General features: G+C 46.1%; 1 protein-coding gene across 1 annotated transcript; it reads left to right on the top strand.

Moving 5' to 3' along the window:
• The first annotated feature begins 141 nt into the window (after nt 1-141).
• Nucleotides 142-2,441, top strand: LOC146497211 (tripartite motif-containing protein 16-like). Its single transcript, XM_085140761.1, has one exon. It carries the CDS (start codon nt 322-324, stop codon nt 1,981-1,983), a length of 1,662 nt encoding a protein of 553 aa, XP_084996887.1. The 5' UTR covers nt 142-321; the 3' UTR covers nt 1,984-2,441.
• The last annotated feature ends 16,002 nt before the right edge of the window (nt 2,442-18,443 follow it).

The following is an 18,443-nucleotide window of genomic DNA, read 5'->3' as shown; positions in this document are numbered from 1 at the left end:
ACAGTTTAAACCAGTTAAACCAGTTTACCTGGGTCAGACTTGTTACTGCTTGCTGTAACCAAACATACCACACCCTGCATCATGTGATTGGCTCTTGGTCGCTCTGTAATAATATTTCTTTAGTGCCTCCCTTCACAGATGTGTCTGTATCAGGATGGGTCTAAACAACATGGTGTAAATGCAGTTGCTGGTGAGCCTCATTTCCTGTAGGAGGTGAAAAAGAGCAGAGATCTGTTTCCCTTCAGAGCACAGAGGTTGTTTCTGTTCAGAGGAAGTGAAACTGTCTGACAGTCACTGAGAGACGGTGAAACGGCACAGCACATGAATCAAATGGATCAAACAAAAATCTGCTGTTCAGTCTGTTTGGATCTACTGAAGGATCCGGTGACTATTCCCTGTGGACACAGCTACTGCATGAACTGTATTAAAAGCTTCTGGGATGAAGAGGAAAAGAAGAAAATCTACAGCTGCCCTCAGTGCAGACAGACTTTCACACCGAGGCCTGTCCTGTTGAAAAACACCATGTTAGCAGATTTAGTGGAGGAGCTAAAGAAGACTGGACTCCAAGCTGCTCCTGCTGATCACTGCTATGCTGGACCTGAAGATGTGGCCTGTGATGTCTGCACTGGGAGAAAAATGAAAGCCTTCAAGTCCTGTTTATTCTGTCTGGCATCTTACTGTGAGAAACACCTTCAGCCTCATTTTATATCCTCCGCATTTGAAACACACAAGCTGGTGGAGCCCTCCAAGAAGCTCCAGGAGAACATCTGCTCTCATCATGATGAGGTGATGAAGATGTTCTGCTGTACTGATCAGCAGAGTATCTGTTATCTCTGCTCTGTGGATGAACATAAAGGCCACGACACAGTCTCAGCTGCAGCAGAAAGGACTGAGAGGCAGAGAGAGCTGGAGGTGAGTCGACAAAACATCCAGCAGAGAATCCAGGACAGAGAGAAAGATGTGAAGCTGCTTCAACAGGAGGTGGAGGCCATCAATCAGTCTGCTGATCAAACAGTGGAGCACAGTGAGAAGATCTTCACTGAGCTGATCCATCTCATCCAGAAAAGAAGCTCTGATGTGAAGCAGCAGATCAGATCCCAGCAGGAAACTGAAGTGAGTCGAGTCAAAGAGCTTCAGGAGAAGCTGGAGCAGGAGATCACTGAGCTGAAGAGGAAAGATGCTGAGCTGAAGCAGCTCTCACACACAGAGGATCACATCCAGTTTCTACACAACTACCCCTCACTGTCAGCACTCAGTGAGTCTACAGACTCATCCAGCATCAATATCCGTCCTCTGAGCTACTTTGAGGATGTGACAGCAGCTGTGTCAGAGGTCAGAGATAAACTACAGGACATTCTGAGAGAGGAATGGACAAACATCTCACTGACAGTCACTGAAGTGGATGTTTTACTGTCAGATCCACCAGAGCCAAAGACCAGAGCTGAATTCTTAAAATATTCATGTGAAATCACACTGGATCCAAACACAGCAAACAAAAAGCTGTTATTATCAGAGGGGAACAGAAAAGCAACATTAATGGATCAACAACAGTCTTATTCTGATCATCCAGACAGATTCACTGGAAGGTCTCAGGTCCTGAGTAGAGAGAGTCTGACTGAACGTTGTTACTGGGAGGTGGAGTGGAGAGGGGGAGGAGTTGATGTAGCAGTCGCATACAAGAATATCAGCAGAGCAGGGAGTGATTGTAGATTTGCACGTAATGACAAATCTTGGTCATTAGAGTGTTACAACAACAGTTATACATTTCGGTACAACAACATCCAAACTCGTGTCTCAGGTCCTCGTTCCTCCAGAGTAGGAGTGTACCTGGATCACAGAGCAGGTATTTTGTCCTTCTACAGCGTCTCTGAAACCATGACTCTCCTCCACAGAGTCCAGACCACATTCACTCAGCCGCTCTATGCTGGACTTTGGCTTTACTATAATTATGGAGACTCTGCTGAGTTGATTAAAGTGAAATAGACTGAAGTCTTTCATATTGTGGGTTTAAATCTGTATTTTAGTTTCATTTTATTTTCTCTCCATCATTTCTGCACAGAGATCAGCTGTCAGTCAAACATTATGGGTGGTACCTCCACATCTTCTAGTTGTTCTCTTGATGTTTCTGAGTTTTTAAAGGAGATCTTTCCTGTGACTGTTTATGGAGGCTATCACTGCTCAGCATCATTTTGATTTACTAAAATATTTCTCCACATGAAAATGTAAACTTCTCTATCCTCTAAATGTTTCTGGAATATTTGTATTGAAAAATGTCCACATTTCTCTTCATGAGTATGGCAGACCATGTGTGTGTGTTTGTGTTTGTTTTTGTCAAAATCATCAAACAAATGAGGAAAAACTGTGATTTTAATGAATGAATTCATATATTGTGTTGATGTTTTATTGTGTGAATAAACTGGAAGGTTTGACTATAAATCAAACTTTGAACAAAGTCTTTTCTTCTGTCTTCATTCCAGGATCTCACTCAAATCTGATGCAGAAAATATGAAACTAATCTCAGTTTCAGTTTTCAGTTTTGTTTGTCATATGCAAGTTAGCACAGGGTCAACATTGCAATGAAATGTGTTTGACGAGCAGCAGTCACTCAGCAGCATGATACAGTAGGAGAAAATATAATAAAATATAATAAAATAAAATAAAATATAAAAATAGTAAGGAGCTAAATATTAGAGAGACATGGTAAAAGAGAAAAGATGACTAAATATATATGTAACTATAAATATAAATATATGTACACTAGTGATTAAACCTACGCTCTAGGCCGTAGGTCGATGATCAATTTTGTAATCGTATCACCAGACTTGCGACCATATGTTCTGGACACTCGGGTAAAGAGAGGGGCTGAGCTGTCAACTGATCACCACCTGGTGGTGAGTTGGATCAGGTGGCGGGGGAGGACGCTGGACAGACCTGGTGCACCTAAACGCGTAGTGAGGGTGTGCTGGGAACGACTAGCAGAGGCCCCAGTCCGCGAGATCTTCAACGCACACCTCCGGCAGAGCTTCAACAGCATTCCGAGGGAGGCGGGGGACACTGAGTCCGAATGGACCATGTTCAGCGCCTCCATTGCCGAAGCTGCTGCATTGAGCTGCGGCCGCAAGGCGGTTGGTGCCTGTCGTGGTGGTAATCCCCGAACCAAATGGTGGACACCAGAGGTGAAGGGAGCCACCAGGCTGAAGAAGGAGTCCTATCGGGCTTGGTTAGTCTGTGGGACTCCGGAGGCAGCCGACAGGTATCGACAGGCCAAGCGGAAGGCGGCTCGGGCAGTGGCTGAAGCAAAAACTCGGGTGTGGGAGGAGTTCGGAGAGGCCATGGAAAAAGACTTTCGGACTGCCTCAAAAAGGTTCTGGCAAACCGTCAGGCGTCTCAGTAGGGGAAAGCGGTGCTCTACCTGCACTGTGTATAGTGCTGGCGGAGCGCTGCTGACGTCGACTGAGAAAAATTGTCAGGCGTTGGAAGGAATACTTCGAGGACCTCCTTAATCCCACTGACGCGTCTTCCGAGGAGGAAGCAGAACACTGGACCAGCTCTTCATCCTCTCGAGGATACTTGAGGGTGCATGGGAGTTTGCCCAACCAGTCTACATGTGTTTTGTGGACTTGGAGAAGGCATTCGACCGTGTCCCTCGGGGTGTCCCGTGGGAGGTGTTGCGGGAGTATGGGGTGTCTGGCCCATTGCTGCGGGCCATTCGATCCCTATACAACCGTTGCAAGAGCTTGGTTCGCATTGCCGGCAATAAGTTGGACTCATTCCCGGTGGGTGATGGGCTCCGCCAGGGCTGCCCTTTGTCAACGGTTCTATTCATAATTTTTATGGACAGGATTTCTAGGCGCAGCCAAGTGGCGGAGGGCTTTCGCTTTGGTGGCCTCAGGATCTCATCTCTGATCTGATGATGTGGTTCTGTTGGCTTCATCGGGTGAGGGCCTCCAGCTCGCACTGGAGCGGTTCACAGCCGAGTGTGAAGCAGCGGGAATGAGGATCAGCACCTCCAAATCTGAGGCCATGGTTCTCAGCCGGAAAAGGGTGGAGTGCCCACTCCGGGTCGGGGATGAGTTCCTGCCCCAAGTGGAGGAGTTCAAGTATCTCGGGGTCTTGTTCGCGAGTGATGGGAGAAGGGAGCCGGGGATCGACAGACGGATTGGGGCTGCAGCTGCAGTAATGCAGACGCTGCACCGGTCCGTCGTGGTGAAGAGGGAGCTGAGTGTAAAAGCGAAGCTCTCAATTTACCGGTCGATCTACGTCCCTACCCTCACCTATGGCCACGAGCTGTGGGTAGTGACCGAAAGGATGAGATCGCGGATACAAGTGGCGGAAATGAGCTTCCTCCGAAGGGTGGCTGGCCTCTCCCTTAGAGATAGGGTGAGAAGTTCGGCCATCCGGGAGGGGCTCAGAGTAGAGCCGCTGCTGCTCCACATCGAAAGGAGCCAGCTGAGGTGGTTTGGGCATTTGACAAGGATGCCCCCTGGGCGCCTCCTGGGTGAGGTGTTCCGGGCATGTCCCACCGGGAGGAGGCCCCGGGGCAGACCCAGGACACGCTGGAGAGATTATATCTCTCGGCTGGCCTGGGAACGCCTTGGTGTTCCCCCGGACGAGCTGGAGGAGGTGGCTGGGGAGAGGGAGGTCTGGGCCTCTTTGCTTAGGCTGCTGCCCCCACAACCCGGTCCCGGATAAAGCGGATGAAGATGGATGGATGGATGGATGGATGGATAGTGATTAAATAAGAAAATCTTGAAAAGAAATATGACGGGAGGGTAGATGGGATATTGCACAGGAATGAGCAGCAGAAAATTACAGTATTGCACTTTTAAATATAAATATCAATGACAATAAAGTGAAGTGACCAGTGCAGATTAAACAGAGTACTGTGTGCTCTGAGTGCTGTGTTGTGTGTGTTTAAGTGTTGTGGTTGAGGTGTCATACGGCTTGGTGGTAAAAACTGTTTTTAAGTCTTGTAGTCCGAGCAGACAGACTCCTGTAACGTCTGCCAGATGGTAACAAGGAGAACAGCTGATGTGCTGGGTGGCTGTGGTCCTTGATGATGCTGTGTGCTTTACGGAGGCATCGCTGGAGATAAATATCCTGAATGGCAGGAAGCCTCGTGCCAGTGATGTGCTCTACTGCCTTCACCACCCTCTGTAGTGCTTTGCGGCTGCTGGCAGAGCAGCTTCGTACCAAACTGTAATGCAGCTCATCAGCAAGCTCTCAATTGCACACCTGTAAAAATTTGAGGTGATGTTGGCGTTCATGCTAAACTTCCTCAGCCTCCTCAGGAAGTAAAGCCGCTGGCGAGCTTTCCTGATAGCAGTGTCTGTGTGAAGGGTCCAGGAGAAGTCCTCGGTGATGTTGACTCCAAGGAACTTGAAGCTGCTGACCCTTTTGACCTTGACACCGTTGATGTGGATGGGCTGGTGTTCTCTGACTGGTCGTTTCCGGTAGTCCACTATCATCTCTCTAGTTTTGCTGATGTTAAGAGTCAGGTTATTTTCCAGGCACCACTCATACAGTGCCATCACCTCCTCTCTATAGGCCGTCTCATCATTGCCTGTGATGAGGCCTATGATGGTTGTGTCATCAGCAAACTTGATGATGGTGTTGGACTCGTGTTTAGCAACACAGTCGTGTGTGAACAGGGAATATAGGAGGGGGCTAAGCACACAACCCTGTGGCGTACCTGTGTTTAAGATGAGTGATGAGGAGGCGTGCTTACCAACTCTCACCACCTGGGGCCTGTTTGTGAGGAAGTTTAGAATCCATCTGCAGATTGGTGTTCCCAGCCCAAGGTCGACGAGCTTCGTGGCAAGTTTCAAGGGGATGATGGTGTTAAATGCCGAGCTGTAGTCGATGAAGAGCATCCTTGCATATGTATTCCCTTTCTCCAGGTGAGTGAGGGTGGTGTGCATTGCCAGGGCAATGGCATCCTCTGTGGCTCTGTTTGTCCGATAGACAAACTGAAGAGGGTCCAGTGTGTCAGGGAGGGAGGAGCAGATGTGACCTTTGACCAGCCGCTCCAGGCACTTCATGATGACTGATGTCAGTGCAACAGGACGGTAGTCATTCAGACAGGAGACCACTGATTTTTTGGGAACGGAAATGATGGTGGATGCTTTGAGGGACGTGGGGACCACTGACTGCCTCAGGGAGAGGTTGAAGATGTTGGTGAACACCTCTGCCAGCTCGTCTGCACACACTCTGAGTAGCCAGCTTGGGATGCCGTCTGGTCCTGGAGCTTTGTGAGGATTTACCTTTTTAAAGGTCCATCTCACAGCTTCTGTTCTCAGAGTTAAAGTTGCAGCCTCACTGTCCTCCTGAGGGTAGAGGATCTGCTCTCTGTTGTCTGCATCAAAACGAGCATAGAAGTTGTTGAGCTCGTCTGCGAGAGATGCAGTGGGCTGAACACTGACTGTGTTGACCTTCTTGTAGTCAGTGATGCAGCGCAGTCCATTCCACAGTCGCCTGGTGTCAAAGCTGTGGTAGCTGGACTCCATTTTGTCCCTGTAGTCCCTTCTGGCCTTTTTTATGGACTTTCGGAGGTCATACCTGGCTGCTTTATAAGCATCAGCATCCCCGGAGTTAAAGGCAGAGGTCCGCACTTTTAGCTTGGCGCGAACGTCTTTATTTACCCAGGGTTTCTGATTTGGATATATGCGGACAGTGGTTTTTGTGATGATATCATCCATGCACTTTCCAATATATCCAATGACAGAGTCTGTGAGTTCACTGATGTTGCCATCAGCTGCATCCACAAATATCTGCCAGTCAGTTGTCTCAAAGCAGTCCTGCAGGACCTCCTCAGCCTCACTGTCCCATTTGTAAATAACCCTGGAAGCTGGTTTTTCCTGTTTCAGTCTTTGTCTGTATGCAGGCAGCAGCAGTATGGAACAATGGTCTGCCTTACCAAAAGCTGGGCGGGGTAGGGGTTTGTAGCACTCTTTGAATGGAGTGTAACAGTGGTCCAATGTTTGATCACCTCTTGTGGGGAAGGAGATGTGCTGATAGTATTTGGGGAGAACCTTCTTCATGTTGGCTCTGTTGAAGTCTCCCAGCACAATAAAGGCAGCTTCTGGATTATTGTTCTCAAGTCCAGTAATGATGTCATACAGTTCGTCCATAGCCGTAATTTTATCAGCGTGTGGAGGAATGTAAACAGCTGAGAGGAGAACTGAGCTGAACTCCCTCGGGAGGTAAAAAGGCCTGACTTTAATGGTCAGCAGCTCGAGGCTCTGAGAGCAGTAAGTTCTTAAGATACACACATCTCTAGCCCACAAGGAGTTAACCATAAAGCACACCCCTCCTCCCCTTTTCTTGCCTGAGTCCTTCGTTCGGTCTCCCCGGTAAACAGTGAATCCATCCGGCGTGATGGCGCAGTCGGGGACGCTGGGCTCCAGCCATGTCTCTGTGAAGGCCAGAACGCAGCAATTCCTGATGTCTTGTTGGTGTTTAATCCGTGCACGCAGCTCGTCAAGTTTGTTGTCCAGAGACTGGAGATTCGCGAGCAGGATGCTGGGGAGAGGTGGCTTGCTGTTTCTCTGTCACGTTCGGCACAGAACTCCGGCGCGTTTCCCCCTCTTTGTTTTCCCTCGACGTCGCGCGAGTAAACAAAGGATCCCAGGCAGCAGAGCGTCCACGGAGTCGAAACCCGCTGTAAAGTCCAAACTGGCTGACGAACGTAGCTCCAAAAGCATTTGTCTGTCATACCGAGTGTATGATCGCGCTGTGCGCACAGAAATTGAAAGCAGAACAAAATAAATAATAACATTTTTGCTGAGATGGCTGGGAGCTCTCGTCGGTGCAGCCATCTTACGGCGCAACTGGAAGTAATGGAATCTGAGAGAATAACTGAAGCAGTTTTCCTCCTGAAGCATCACAAAGTTCAGAGTTCATGTTTAGAGCAGAAGATTCAGCAGTCGTTCTGTGACCTTTCAACTTTCTTCACTAAAACAGCTTCATTACAGAGAAACAAGTCACATTTTCTTCATGTTCTTAAGTCCTTTAAAATGTTTGTAATGGTCCTTGAATGCAGCATCAGTGTCGCAGGTTTAAAAGGTCACTTTCTGTTGTGTTCAAAGATTTCCTTCAGATATGGTCTTTAATCAGTAAAGCCAGTGATACAGCAGTGTCATTAGCTGTGTTATTGGCACCAGGCTGTGTTTATGTATGTGTTTAATTCTGTCTGAGGATGTCTTCAGCATGAAATGATCATTTGCTCAGCTGCTGTGTCTCATCTCTTATCAGACATTGGTTGGAACAGAGTTTTGTTGCTGACCATCTGACAAGAGGGTGAAGAAAAGCTTCAGGCTTCATTTGGACACTACGTTGGACAGAAGTCTCTGTGACTTCTAACATACAGCTGCATGTTTACAATTTTATTATTTATTTATTTATTTCTAGCAAAGCGAGACTTTACTGATTAAAGACATATAATCAGACATATTACTGTTACTCTCTGAAAAAGACTCACATAAAGCAGATTTATCACAAGCAAACATCAAGACACATCCTTCATGGCTTAAAGTTGCAGTGGGACTCTTTCGCCATCTGGTGGTTGTAACAGTTATGACAACTGTTCCTGCATATATGTCCCTCCTCAGTGTGAAGAAGACTGGACTCCAAGCTGCTCCTGCTGATCACTGCGTGTTCCTCCTGTGTCTAAAATCTATTTCACCAGGCGGGAATTTCAGCTCTGACTCGATCTTTTTTCTACTTTCAACAGAAAATGTTACTTTCAGTATTAAGTGACGTCATCCTCACTATAATCTGTTACTCACTGTGTCACCGTGAAGAATATATTTATACTGTAAAAAAGGAAAGCTAGAAAAACACTTTCATTAATTACACGTGATCTGTTTCTTCTTTTCACGACAGAGTTTTTTCCTGTTTTTTTTTCTCACTGATGCTTCTTTGTGAATAACTCAAAAACAACTGAAGTAATGCAGGTTCATTATAACCAAAACTCCAGACTGACAGCAAAACATGTTAGAAAATGGAAAATCCACAGCAGTGGAAAGTTCAGGAAGGTTTCTTCATGCTTCACAGGCTGCTCAGCAGAGGATGATTTAAAGATGTGTGTGAAATGGACTGTTACGATTGGTCAGAAAATGTGATGAATGTTAACTTTTTATAAAGAAAGACAACACATTTAGTCTTTTCATTTAAATATATAAATATTAAGTTGATTAAAAATCAAAGCTAACACTATGCCAGCTTCTAGCTTTGCTTGACAGGTGTAGAAAAAACCTGATGACAGACACGAACTCCCAGAAAACTGAAAAGTCAACCAAACACATCCAAACTTTGAGCCCAAAAACAGCCGTAAACCTGTGTGGTTATTATAGTAAACACTGCAGTCTTTTCTCTGTATGTGTTACTTTATAAATAGATTTATTGTGAGCAACACGAATGTTAACAGATGGAGATCTTTGCTGAAGCACACTGATCACTACATTCACAGATTGCTGTCTTTAACAGTCTCATCATTTTTCTTTCCTTCGTTCTGTGAGAATTTCTCCAAAATAATGTGTTGATCGCAGTTATTGACTGTCTGATATAATAAGTAGCTTTGTTTTAATTGTGCACGGCTCGTCTGTGTCACTGTTTCACAGAACAGCATCATCACGATGTGGCGATAACCAAATTGTCCAGCAGGTGTCGCTGTGGAGATGGTGTCAGATTGTTTTGAAGCCTCGCTTTGCCCATCACTACTCTTTAGCCTTTGGGCATATTTATTTAACATAAAGAGCAGAGTCCATCTTCATCTACATACAGCGCCCCACCATCATGGTGAGAGCCCATAACAAACATAGTAATGATGTCACAACAAGTTGTACCGTAAAGTCTCAACCAAAGTTCCCCCTGTGACATTAAGAGTAAGGGCTTCAACACATAAAATAATTTCACTTAACAAAAACTGAAGCTTTCAAGTCCTGTTATGATGAGGTGATGAAGATGTTCTGCTGTACTGATCAGCAGAGTATCAGTTATCTCTGCTCTGTGGATGAACATAAAGGCCACGACTGACGTTTACATGAAACTGTAAACTTCTGTGAGCTCGAAATGTTTGTTAAAGATTTGTTTTGATGTATTTGTGTGTTGTTGTTTCTCTTACACTTCACAGACCTTCCTTTATCACACAGACTTTATTTATCATTTTGCAAAGACAATGTCTGCACTTATATTTCCATTTATATGTCAAAAAGGATTTTTTAGAAGATTTCTTACACACTTACAAAAACGTTATTAATTTAAATGGACTGTTTGTTTGTTTTTGATGATTTTATCTTTTAGATTCTTAAATTGGAGTCTCCATTATGAATAAGTTACTTGGTAATTAGTCTGATTTATTGGAGACAGTTGTTCCCATGTCCTATTCCAAAAGTGTCAGAAGGAAGTAAGATTACAAAATATTGTGACATTAAGTACAAAGTTTATTCATTATAACTCCATATATTTTGATAGTAAGCTTGAAAACATGGAGTAGCCAGCAGTCTAAAACTTTAGAGCAGTAGTGTGTGTATTTTATACAGTCAGATTTTCTTTTTTAGAGAGCAGATTGAACTCCTGCCAGTAATTAGAGAGAACGTACTGGCCTCACATTTCAACCTGCTATCTTGCTGCTTTTTGAACAATAACATCTGCCCATAGATGTTTCTGATTGAGAAAGACTATTTAAGATGGACTTTAAGAATTTGAACCTTCTCTTTAATGAATGCTCTGTCCCAGTTTAATGTGATACTTTTTTTTTACTTTCAGAGAAAGTGTGTACCATGAAAATAGACTGAATTAATGGTGTTAAGAAAAAGGCTAACCAAAAACACAGCTAGAACAAAAGCAAAACTATGCATGCTCATTCTGTTTACATCTACACATTCCTGTCTAACCTGTCAGACAAAATAAAAACACCTGTGTAATTGCTCCACAGCTAAAGTATGCTCTTGCAGTGACTTCAGTCTTTGTCTAACAGAAACTCAAGACAAAGAAAGCGACTGAGACACCTGATAAGCAGGATTATTGGCATGTGCTTTTCTATTGCTACATAACAAGGAACTAAACAGTCAGTTTAAAACTATACAGACAAATCAAATAGACATATAAATGAAAGGCAACTTAAGATCATTTATTCATTTAGGAATATGATCAAAAGTATGGGAATCTTTAGGATTACCCGTTCGTTTAAAACTGAAATGGCAGCTGGGTGTTTGTAATCAATGGGATGACAGTCAAGTGTTTCATAAATCTCTGTTTATAGTGGAGAGATATATAAACACATATTACAGGAATGGAACCATAGCATGAATGCTAAAAAAATAAGGTATTGATCATCATTATTTTGAGAAAGTAAAAAAAAACTTCTCTGTAAGAGAAACTCTACCGAGAGAAGGAAACTGAGACACACGATAATCAGGGTCATCTGCATGTGCATCGCTGCATAACAAGGAACTAAACAGTCAGATTCCTTTAGTCCTAAAACTATACATGTCATGGTCCTGGGTCGGTGACTCAGCGCTTTCAGTTTATTATCATTTTCTAGTTTATTATGATGATGTTGATTATTATTGTTTGAGTTCTATGTGTTATATTCGGTCTGCCTTTGAGTCTGCGTCTGTGTCTCTGTCTGTCTATCGTGTCACCCCGCCTGTTTGTGAAGCTGTCTGTTTAGTTCTGTGTCTTGTTTGGTTCCTCGTGTCTGAGTTTCCTGTTTTATTGTGAAGGTCTCTGTCTGATGTGAGTATGTTCAGTTTACATTTCCCCTGTCCCGTCAGCCCTGATTCCTCCCAGCTGTGTTGCCCTCCTGTGTGCCATTTCCTGATTACCTGGTGTGTGTATTTATAGTTGGTGTCTGCCTGTGCTTCTCGTCGCGTTGTCTGTGTTCATTTGTGTCTCTGCTCCGCGTCTCTCTGCCCCTCGCTCCATGTCCTCCTTTTGTATTAGCTTTTCCAGTTTAGGTTTATGTTCAGTTCTGCCCACACCTTGGTTATTTGTGCACTGTAAATAAAACCCACTTGCACCTCCGCCACTGTCTGCTTTTGGATCCTCCTTCCTCACCTCCACACGACTGGCGCCCCAGCCGTGACAATACAGATGGGTCAAATAGACATATAAATGAAAGACAACTCTAGGTAAGTCGTTCAGAGTGATTAACACCACAGAAAATATAATTATACACTTCAAGTGTTTCCATTTTGACTAGTAACATACGGTAGCGCCTGGGTGTAGTGCGATTTTTAAACTCATGCACAGGTTTATGATGAGAAAACACTGAATCCCCAATTTTGTAATCAAAAACAGATAAACCATATGATAAGACCCAGGCATGTGCAGAGGGGTGGGTCGGAGGGGGCTTGAGCACCTGCCCCTTTCCTCTTGAGTGCCCCAAGTGCCTTTTTCTTGATGCATTTTTTTAAAAAAATTTATGTTTAAGTTTTGTATGTGTGTGGAGTAAATAAAAGGTTGTGGCTTGCATCAGTCACTTAATGACCATTAACCAATGCTCGCCCTTGACGGCAGAGGGTGCTGGTTACGAGCCGGGAATGTAGGGGAAACACAAAATAATTGTGATTATTGTTCAACAGGTACCTCTGGGGGCAGGGGTACCCGGACCTGGGATATAGAGCATGTTTGGGGAGTGTGAATGTGTTTACAGTGTCTGTTTGTGTCCGTCTCCTCGTCAGGTGAGTGCCAAGTATTTGCTTGTGTATATGAGGGTGGGAATGCACGTTTGTGCCTGCGTGCGCCTGTTTGTTTGTGTCTATATGTCAGCTTGGGTCTTAGACTCAAGCTGACTGGAGACCAGGTCATGCCTTCGATGCTTGTTCCCTCCTGGAGAACACGGCGGGTCTGGGCCTGTGCTGGAATGCCGGCGCAGTGGCAGGATGGCTGCTGTGTTTGCTTTGGATTACTCCTCACCCCTACCAAACCCTGTTGCTTGTCTTGTGCTCCATAATGTTGTACTGTTGACATTTATGTGCTTTCTGTGCAGGGGATTTTCTTTTGTTTCCTGTTCTCATGCTGTCCTCCCAGGAGCCCAGCATGAGTAGAGGTCTCTTTTTTCCTCTTGTACTTTCCCATTGTAGTGTACATTTCAGTGGTTTTCTGTAATGTTACCGATCTCTGACCTGTATCCCCATGTGATGTCTGTGTTGTGTGTGTAAGGTCGGGGGGCGGGTCCATTCCACTGCAGGGCAACCTGCATGTGGCGAATAAAGCTGATTGACTTGACTGATTGACTTGACTCCACCTCTCTGGGAACATCTCAGGCTCTCCGAGGTATGGAGTCCTATCTCCCCTCACCACACTCCCTGCCAGTGGCTGATGTCCTCAGACGTTGGTGTGTTTGTGGTTCTTGGTGTCTGGGCAGAGCCCGCGGGCACGTCACCGCAACACCCTCTGGCCTCTGCTCCCTAGCTGCTGGGTGGCCTCTCATTTGGGGCTCTCCTCAGCTCTTTCCAGGAGCGTGGCACGGTTGCCCCCCTGGTGGTCCTCCATTGGGTTCTCGTATTCTAGGGCCTCTGGATGTCTGGGGCCTGGATCTCCTCCATACCTGCTTCATGCCCTGGGGGACGGGGCTATGGCTCTGTCATGGTCCGGAGTCTGTGACTCCGTGTTTATGTTAAGTTTATTATCATTCTGTGGTTTTGGTTATCTTGGGTTTTTGTACTCTTCTGTTTCACGTTTCATGTTCCTATGTCTGTGTCCCCCAGTCTGTGTTTAGTTGGTGTGTGATGTGTTCAGTCGGTGTGTCTCCTGTTTTACTTTGAAGGTCTCTGTCTGATGTCAGTGTGTTCTGTTTATGTTTCCCCTGCCTCGTCAGCTGTTATGTGTGTTTCCCTCCTGTTTCCCATCCCCTAATTACTGGTGTGTGTATTTATAATGTGTGTTCCCTCGTCCTCGTTACTGGTTCATCTGCTTCTCTCTGTCCGTCTTCCCGTGTATTTTCCTGTGCCTCCCTGCATCTTCGTTTCTGGTTAGTTTTGCCCAGTTTAGGTTTTCTTAGTTTCATGTTCACCCTCTCCAATTCTGTTTGTATCTACTTTTGTTTATTAAACTCACTTGCACCAGAGCTGCTGCTTCCTGGGTCCTAAATCATTCTCACACGGCTTGCCCCGGCAACCCGTGACAGTACAAACCAGCCAGAATGGACCCAGCGGCATTAAACCCGTCCGAGGAGCTCCGGGACGACATTACCTACAATGTGGAGATTCTCCTCGGCCTGTGGTTGGAAGGCCCTCTGGAAGAGCTTCGCCGTACCGTTGAAAGCTGGCTGCAACGGCTCTTTTCCGGTCTTCCATTGTTATTGGAATCACTTCCCCCGACCATGCAGGCCTTTCTCCAGCACACACCACACCTTCTCCCAGGCACTACTGCCTCGCTGCCCGACCCTGCCGGATGTGGTTTTGCCCGGCCCGTCAGAGCTGTCTGCGGAGAGGCAATGATGATCTCGCCCCCGGCGCGTCACCCCACAGCCGGACTTTGGGACTTCTGAATTGCCGGCTGTGGTGAAAGAGGACTCTTTTCCTGTTTTGGACTATGGAACTGTTTATTCCGGGGCTGTGTTTTGTGTGTGAGATACTAATTTGAACAGCTATTCACCTGCTCAGCAGCCTTCGGCTCAGCTAGCTGCCCAGCCTCAAGCTCGTTTAGCTGCCCAGCAGCCACCTTCAGCTCAGTTAGCTGCCCAGCAGCCACCTTCAGCTCAGTTAGCTGCCCAGCAGCCACCTTCAGTTCAGTTTCCAGTGCCTCCAGTGTCTCCTGCAGTTCAGTCTTCAGCCTTGCTACCCGTAGTTCAGGCTCCAGTGTCCCCGCTACCCATAGTTCAGGCTCCAGTGTCCCCGCTACCCGTAGCTCAGGCTCCAGTGTCCCCGCTACCCGTAGCTCAGGCTCCAGTGTCCCCGCTACCCGTAGCTCAGGCTCCAGTGTCACCACTAGCTTCATCACTCGTTTTGTCCCCAGTCTCACTCGTTTCTTCTATGCAGGGAGAAAATCAAATTTCCACCCAGGGTGTTTCTCGTGTTTTAGCTGCCTCCACCAGTGTGTGAATGTGAGAGTGAATGAATAGTGGCATTGTAAAGCGCTTTGGGTGCCTTGAAAAGCGCTATATAAATCCAATCCATTATTATTATTATTATTATTATTATTATTATTATTATTATTATTATTTGTGCACAGTTATGCACTCCAGGGCCTCCCCAGAGGCTAGGTTTCAGTCCCCAGCTGATTCTGGATCCCTGAAGGTTAAGCAGCCCCCAGAGAACTATACTGTGTCAGCGCTGTCTGGGCAGAGCCAGTGCTCAGCACAGCACCCATTGCCTTCGTGTCTCCCAGAGGACTCCGTGCCTGCTGGCTTTGCGATAGCCTCTGCTGGAGGGTCCAAGGGGCCCGTCCGGCCTTCGTCTCGTGTCTCCACTGGAGGGTCCAAGGGATCCGTCCAGTTTGCAGTGCCGCCACCGTCTCCGGCTTCCATGACGTCGCCCGCAGCGCCACCGTCTCCGGCTTCCACGTCGTCGCCTGCAGCGCCATTCTCGTCTGGTCCAGCCTCAGAGTCTTCTGCCTCGTCTGGTCCAGCCTCAGAGTCTCCATCCTCGCCTGCAGCAGCCTCATCATCCTTGCCTGCAGCAGCTTCATCATCCTCGCCTGCAGCAGCTTCATCATCCTCGCCTGCAGCAACCTCATCATCCTCCCCTGCAGCAACCTCATCATCCTCGCCTGCAGCAGCCTCATCATCCTCGCCTGCAGCAACCTCATCATCCTCGCCTGCAGCAGCCTCATTATCTTCGCCTGCAGCAGCCTCATCATCCTCATCATCCTCGCCTGCAGCAGCCTCTACTTCTGCCTCTGCCTCGCCTGGCCCAGCCTCCGTGTCTTCGCCTTCAGCATCGCCTGGTCCAGCCTCCGTGTCTTTGCTTTCAGCGTCGCCTGGTCCAGCCTCCGTGTCTGCGCGCCGTGTACTACATAAAATAAGTTCGAGGTCAACCAGAATTCATACATAAGGCACACTGTCGATTTTTAAGGAAATGAAAGGATTTTAAGTGTACCTTATAGTGTGTAAAATAAGTTTTACAGAAGAAAAGAATATATCGCGATGTATATCGTTACCGCACATGCTTCAAATTATACCGTGATATGAATTTTAGGCCATATCGCCCAGCCCTAATGGCACTCTGAAGTTATATTGCTGAAGTCTCAGTCCCCATCTTTCTATTCTGGATGGTGGTTTCGATCTTTGGTTATTCCAGATGATTTCGAGTGCCTTGTGATCGGTCACCAGTGTGAATGGATGTCCATAAACATACAAATGGAAATGTGCGCAACTCCACACAATGGCGAGTGCTTCTTTCTCAGTTTGCGAGTATCTCCTTTCCACATCACTCAGTGCTCTGCTTGCATATGCAATAATGTGCTTCATCCCCTTTTCATCTTTTTGACAGAGAATGGCACCCAGTCCTGCAACGCAGTTTCTTGGTCCCGACCCCATGTCCAATGTGTGAGCCTGCGCAGTGGCTCAGAGATCAATGAGAAGTCCTTGATGAACCTCGAGCAGTAATTGGCCATGCCAAGGAGACTTTTGATGTCAGCAGGTGTTTTTGGGTTGGGAGTGTGTTGAACTGCTGCAACCTTTTTAGGATCTGCTGAAACACCACCTGCGGAGAAGATGAAACCAAAAAACTCAAGTTTTGTTTTATTAAATTCACACTTCTCTCGATTCAGAGTAAGACCCGACTCTGATAGTCGCTTAAAGAGAGCTGTAAGATTGTCGTCATGGTCAGCCTGGTCCCTGCCAAAGACTATGATGTCATCACTGAGATTTTTGACTCCGTTGAGTCTTGGCAGCGTCTGATGAACAGCACTTGGGAACACTTCAGCAGCAGAAGAGACTCCAAAGCTCAGTTTTTTATATCTCCAAAGTCCCAGATGAGTAGTGAACGTTGTAATGTAGCAGCTGTCAGGGTGTAGTTCAAGTTAGTGGTATCCCACCCTGAGATCAAGTTTTGAGAACACTGCAGATTCATTCAGCTCATGCATCACATCATCAATCATGGGCGTGACATGTCGTTCTCGTTCGATTGCAGTGTTTGCTTGTCTCATGTCCACACGTATCCATTTCGTCCACTTCGTCTGGATTCTTTGGTTTTGGCAGTGTTACAATGGGTGACACCCATGGTGTTGGTCCTGTAACCTTTTCAATAATGTCATCAGCTTCTAATTTCTGGAGTTTGTCCTCCACTTTCTGACGTAAATAAAGGGAACTCGTCTGTGTGGTTGACAGGTTGATTTTACATCCGTGTTTATGTGCAGTTTCACTTAAAAATCTTTGAGTTTCCCCAATTCCCTGGAAAAGTTCTGAATGTTGTTCTACTAGCTTGTCTGCAACAGAACGTTGAGACTGAGAAGAGACCGCAGTGACAATATGAAGCAGTACTAAGTCTTTTGATGCTTCAAAACCCAAAATATTGAAACCTTCTCCTTTAATGACAAAGAAGGAACACCTAACTGTTTTGTCTTGGTTTTCCACACTGCACCTGAACGCACCACACACAGGGAGAGACGTAGATGAGTGGTATGGGTAAATCTTGATGTCTGTAGATGTTAACGTAGGACGTGGTGTCATTTGCCACAAGCATTACAGATTTTGTCTTTAGCTGGGCAGCCTTGCTCATGAGGATATCTGCCTCCACAGTTTCGACAGCGGTTATTCGGCTGTCATGAGGGTGTCCATTTGTTTCTAGCTGTGGTGTCACGTCCTGTTTTATGCTGTACTTTATTAACTGCAGCTGTCTTGTCAGCTTCCATCCCTGTAGCTTGCAATTCAGACAACTCACATGCACTGCCATGATTTAATAAATCATCCAGCATTAAATCAGGTTCTCCGAGTGCGTTTCAATGCTGAACACACATTTGGAAAGTGGCATGATTCCTTCTTCCAAAAAAATAATTGTGGAACATGAGGAGGCAATTCCAGTGTTTCTTATTGGGGATCCAGCATACCCATTGCTTCCTTACCTAATGAAAGAGTACGCAAACGGGGGAAGCACTGCTCAGGAACAGTATGTTGGACTTTGCTCATGTCGAGCTCGAATGGTTATTGAATGTGCTTTTGGCAGACTGAAAGCACGGTTTGGAGCATTGCAAAGGTCAATGGACATTAATCTAAATGAACTTCTCCTTGTCATTTATGCCTGTTTTGTGCTCCATAACTACTGTGAGCCAAGGCCAGCGAGGACATGATGAGAATATAGTCACTGAAGTAATTCAGCAGGACAAGGACAAGCAGCCACACAGACTTACCACAGAGCTGACTGCATGACATCAGAAGTGAATAGTTTCAGGAGAGTCCTTACTGAATTCTTCGATCCATCAAAAAGGATTTCTCTTCTATTGTAGGACAATAATAGGAATTTATTGACATTGAGGGTCTGCCGGTCAAAAAAGGA

The sequence above is a fragment of the Neolamprologus multifasciatus genome, chromosome 18 (genome assembly GCF_963576455.1).
Source record: "Neolamprologus multifasciatus chromosome 18, fNeoMul1.2, whole genome shotgun sequence".
Lineage (NCBI taxonomy): Eukaryota > Metazoa > Chordata > Actinopteri > Cichliformes > Cichlidae > Neolamprologus > Neolamprologus multifasciatus.
The sequence above is the reverse complement of the archived record's forward strand: the minus strand, read 5'-3'. Positions and strand labels throughout refer to the sequence as shown.

Excerpts from the sequence above, each read along its gene's own strand:
- LOC146497211 (XM_085140761.1), top strand. The coding sequence starts at position 322 with ATGAATCAAATGGATCAAACAAAAATCTGCTGTTCAGTCTGTTTGGAT.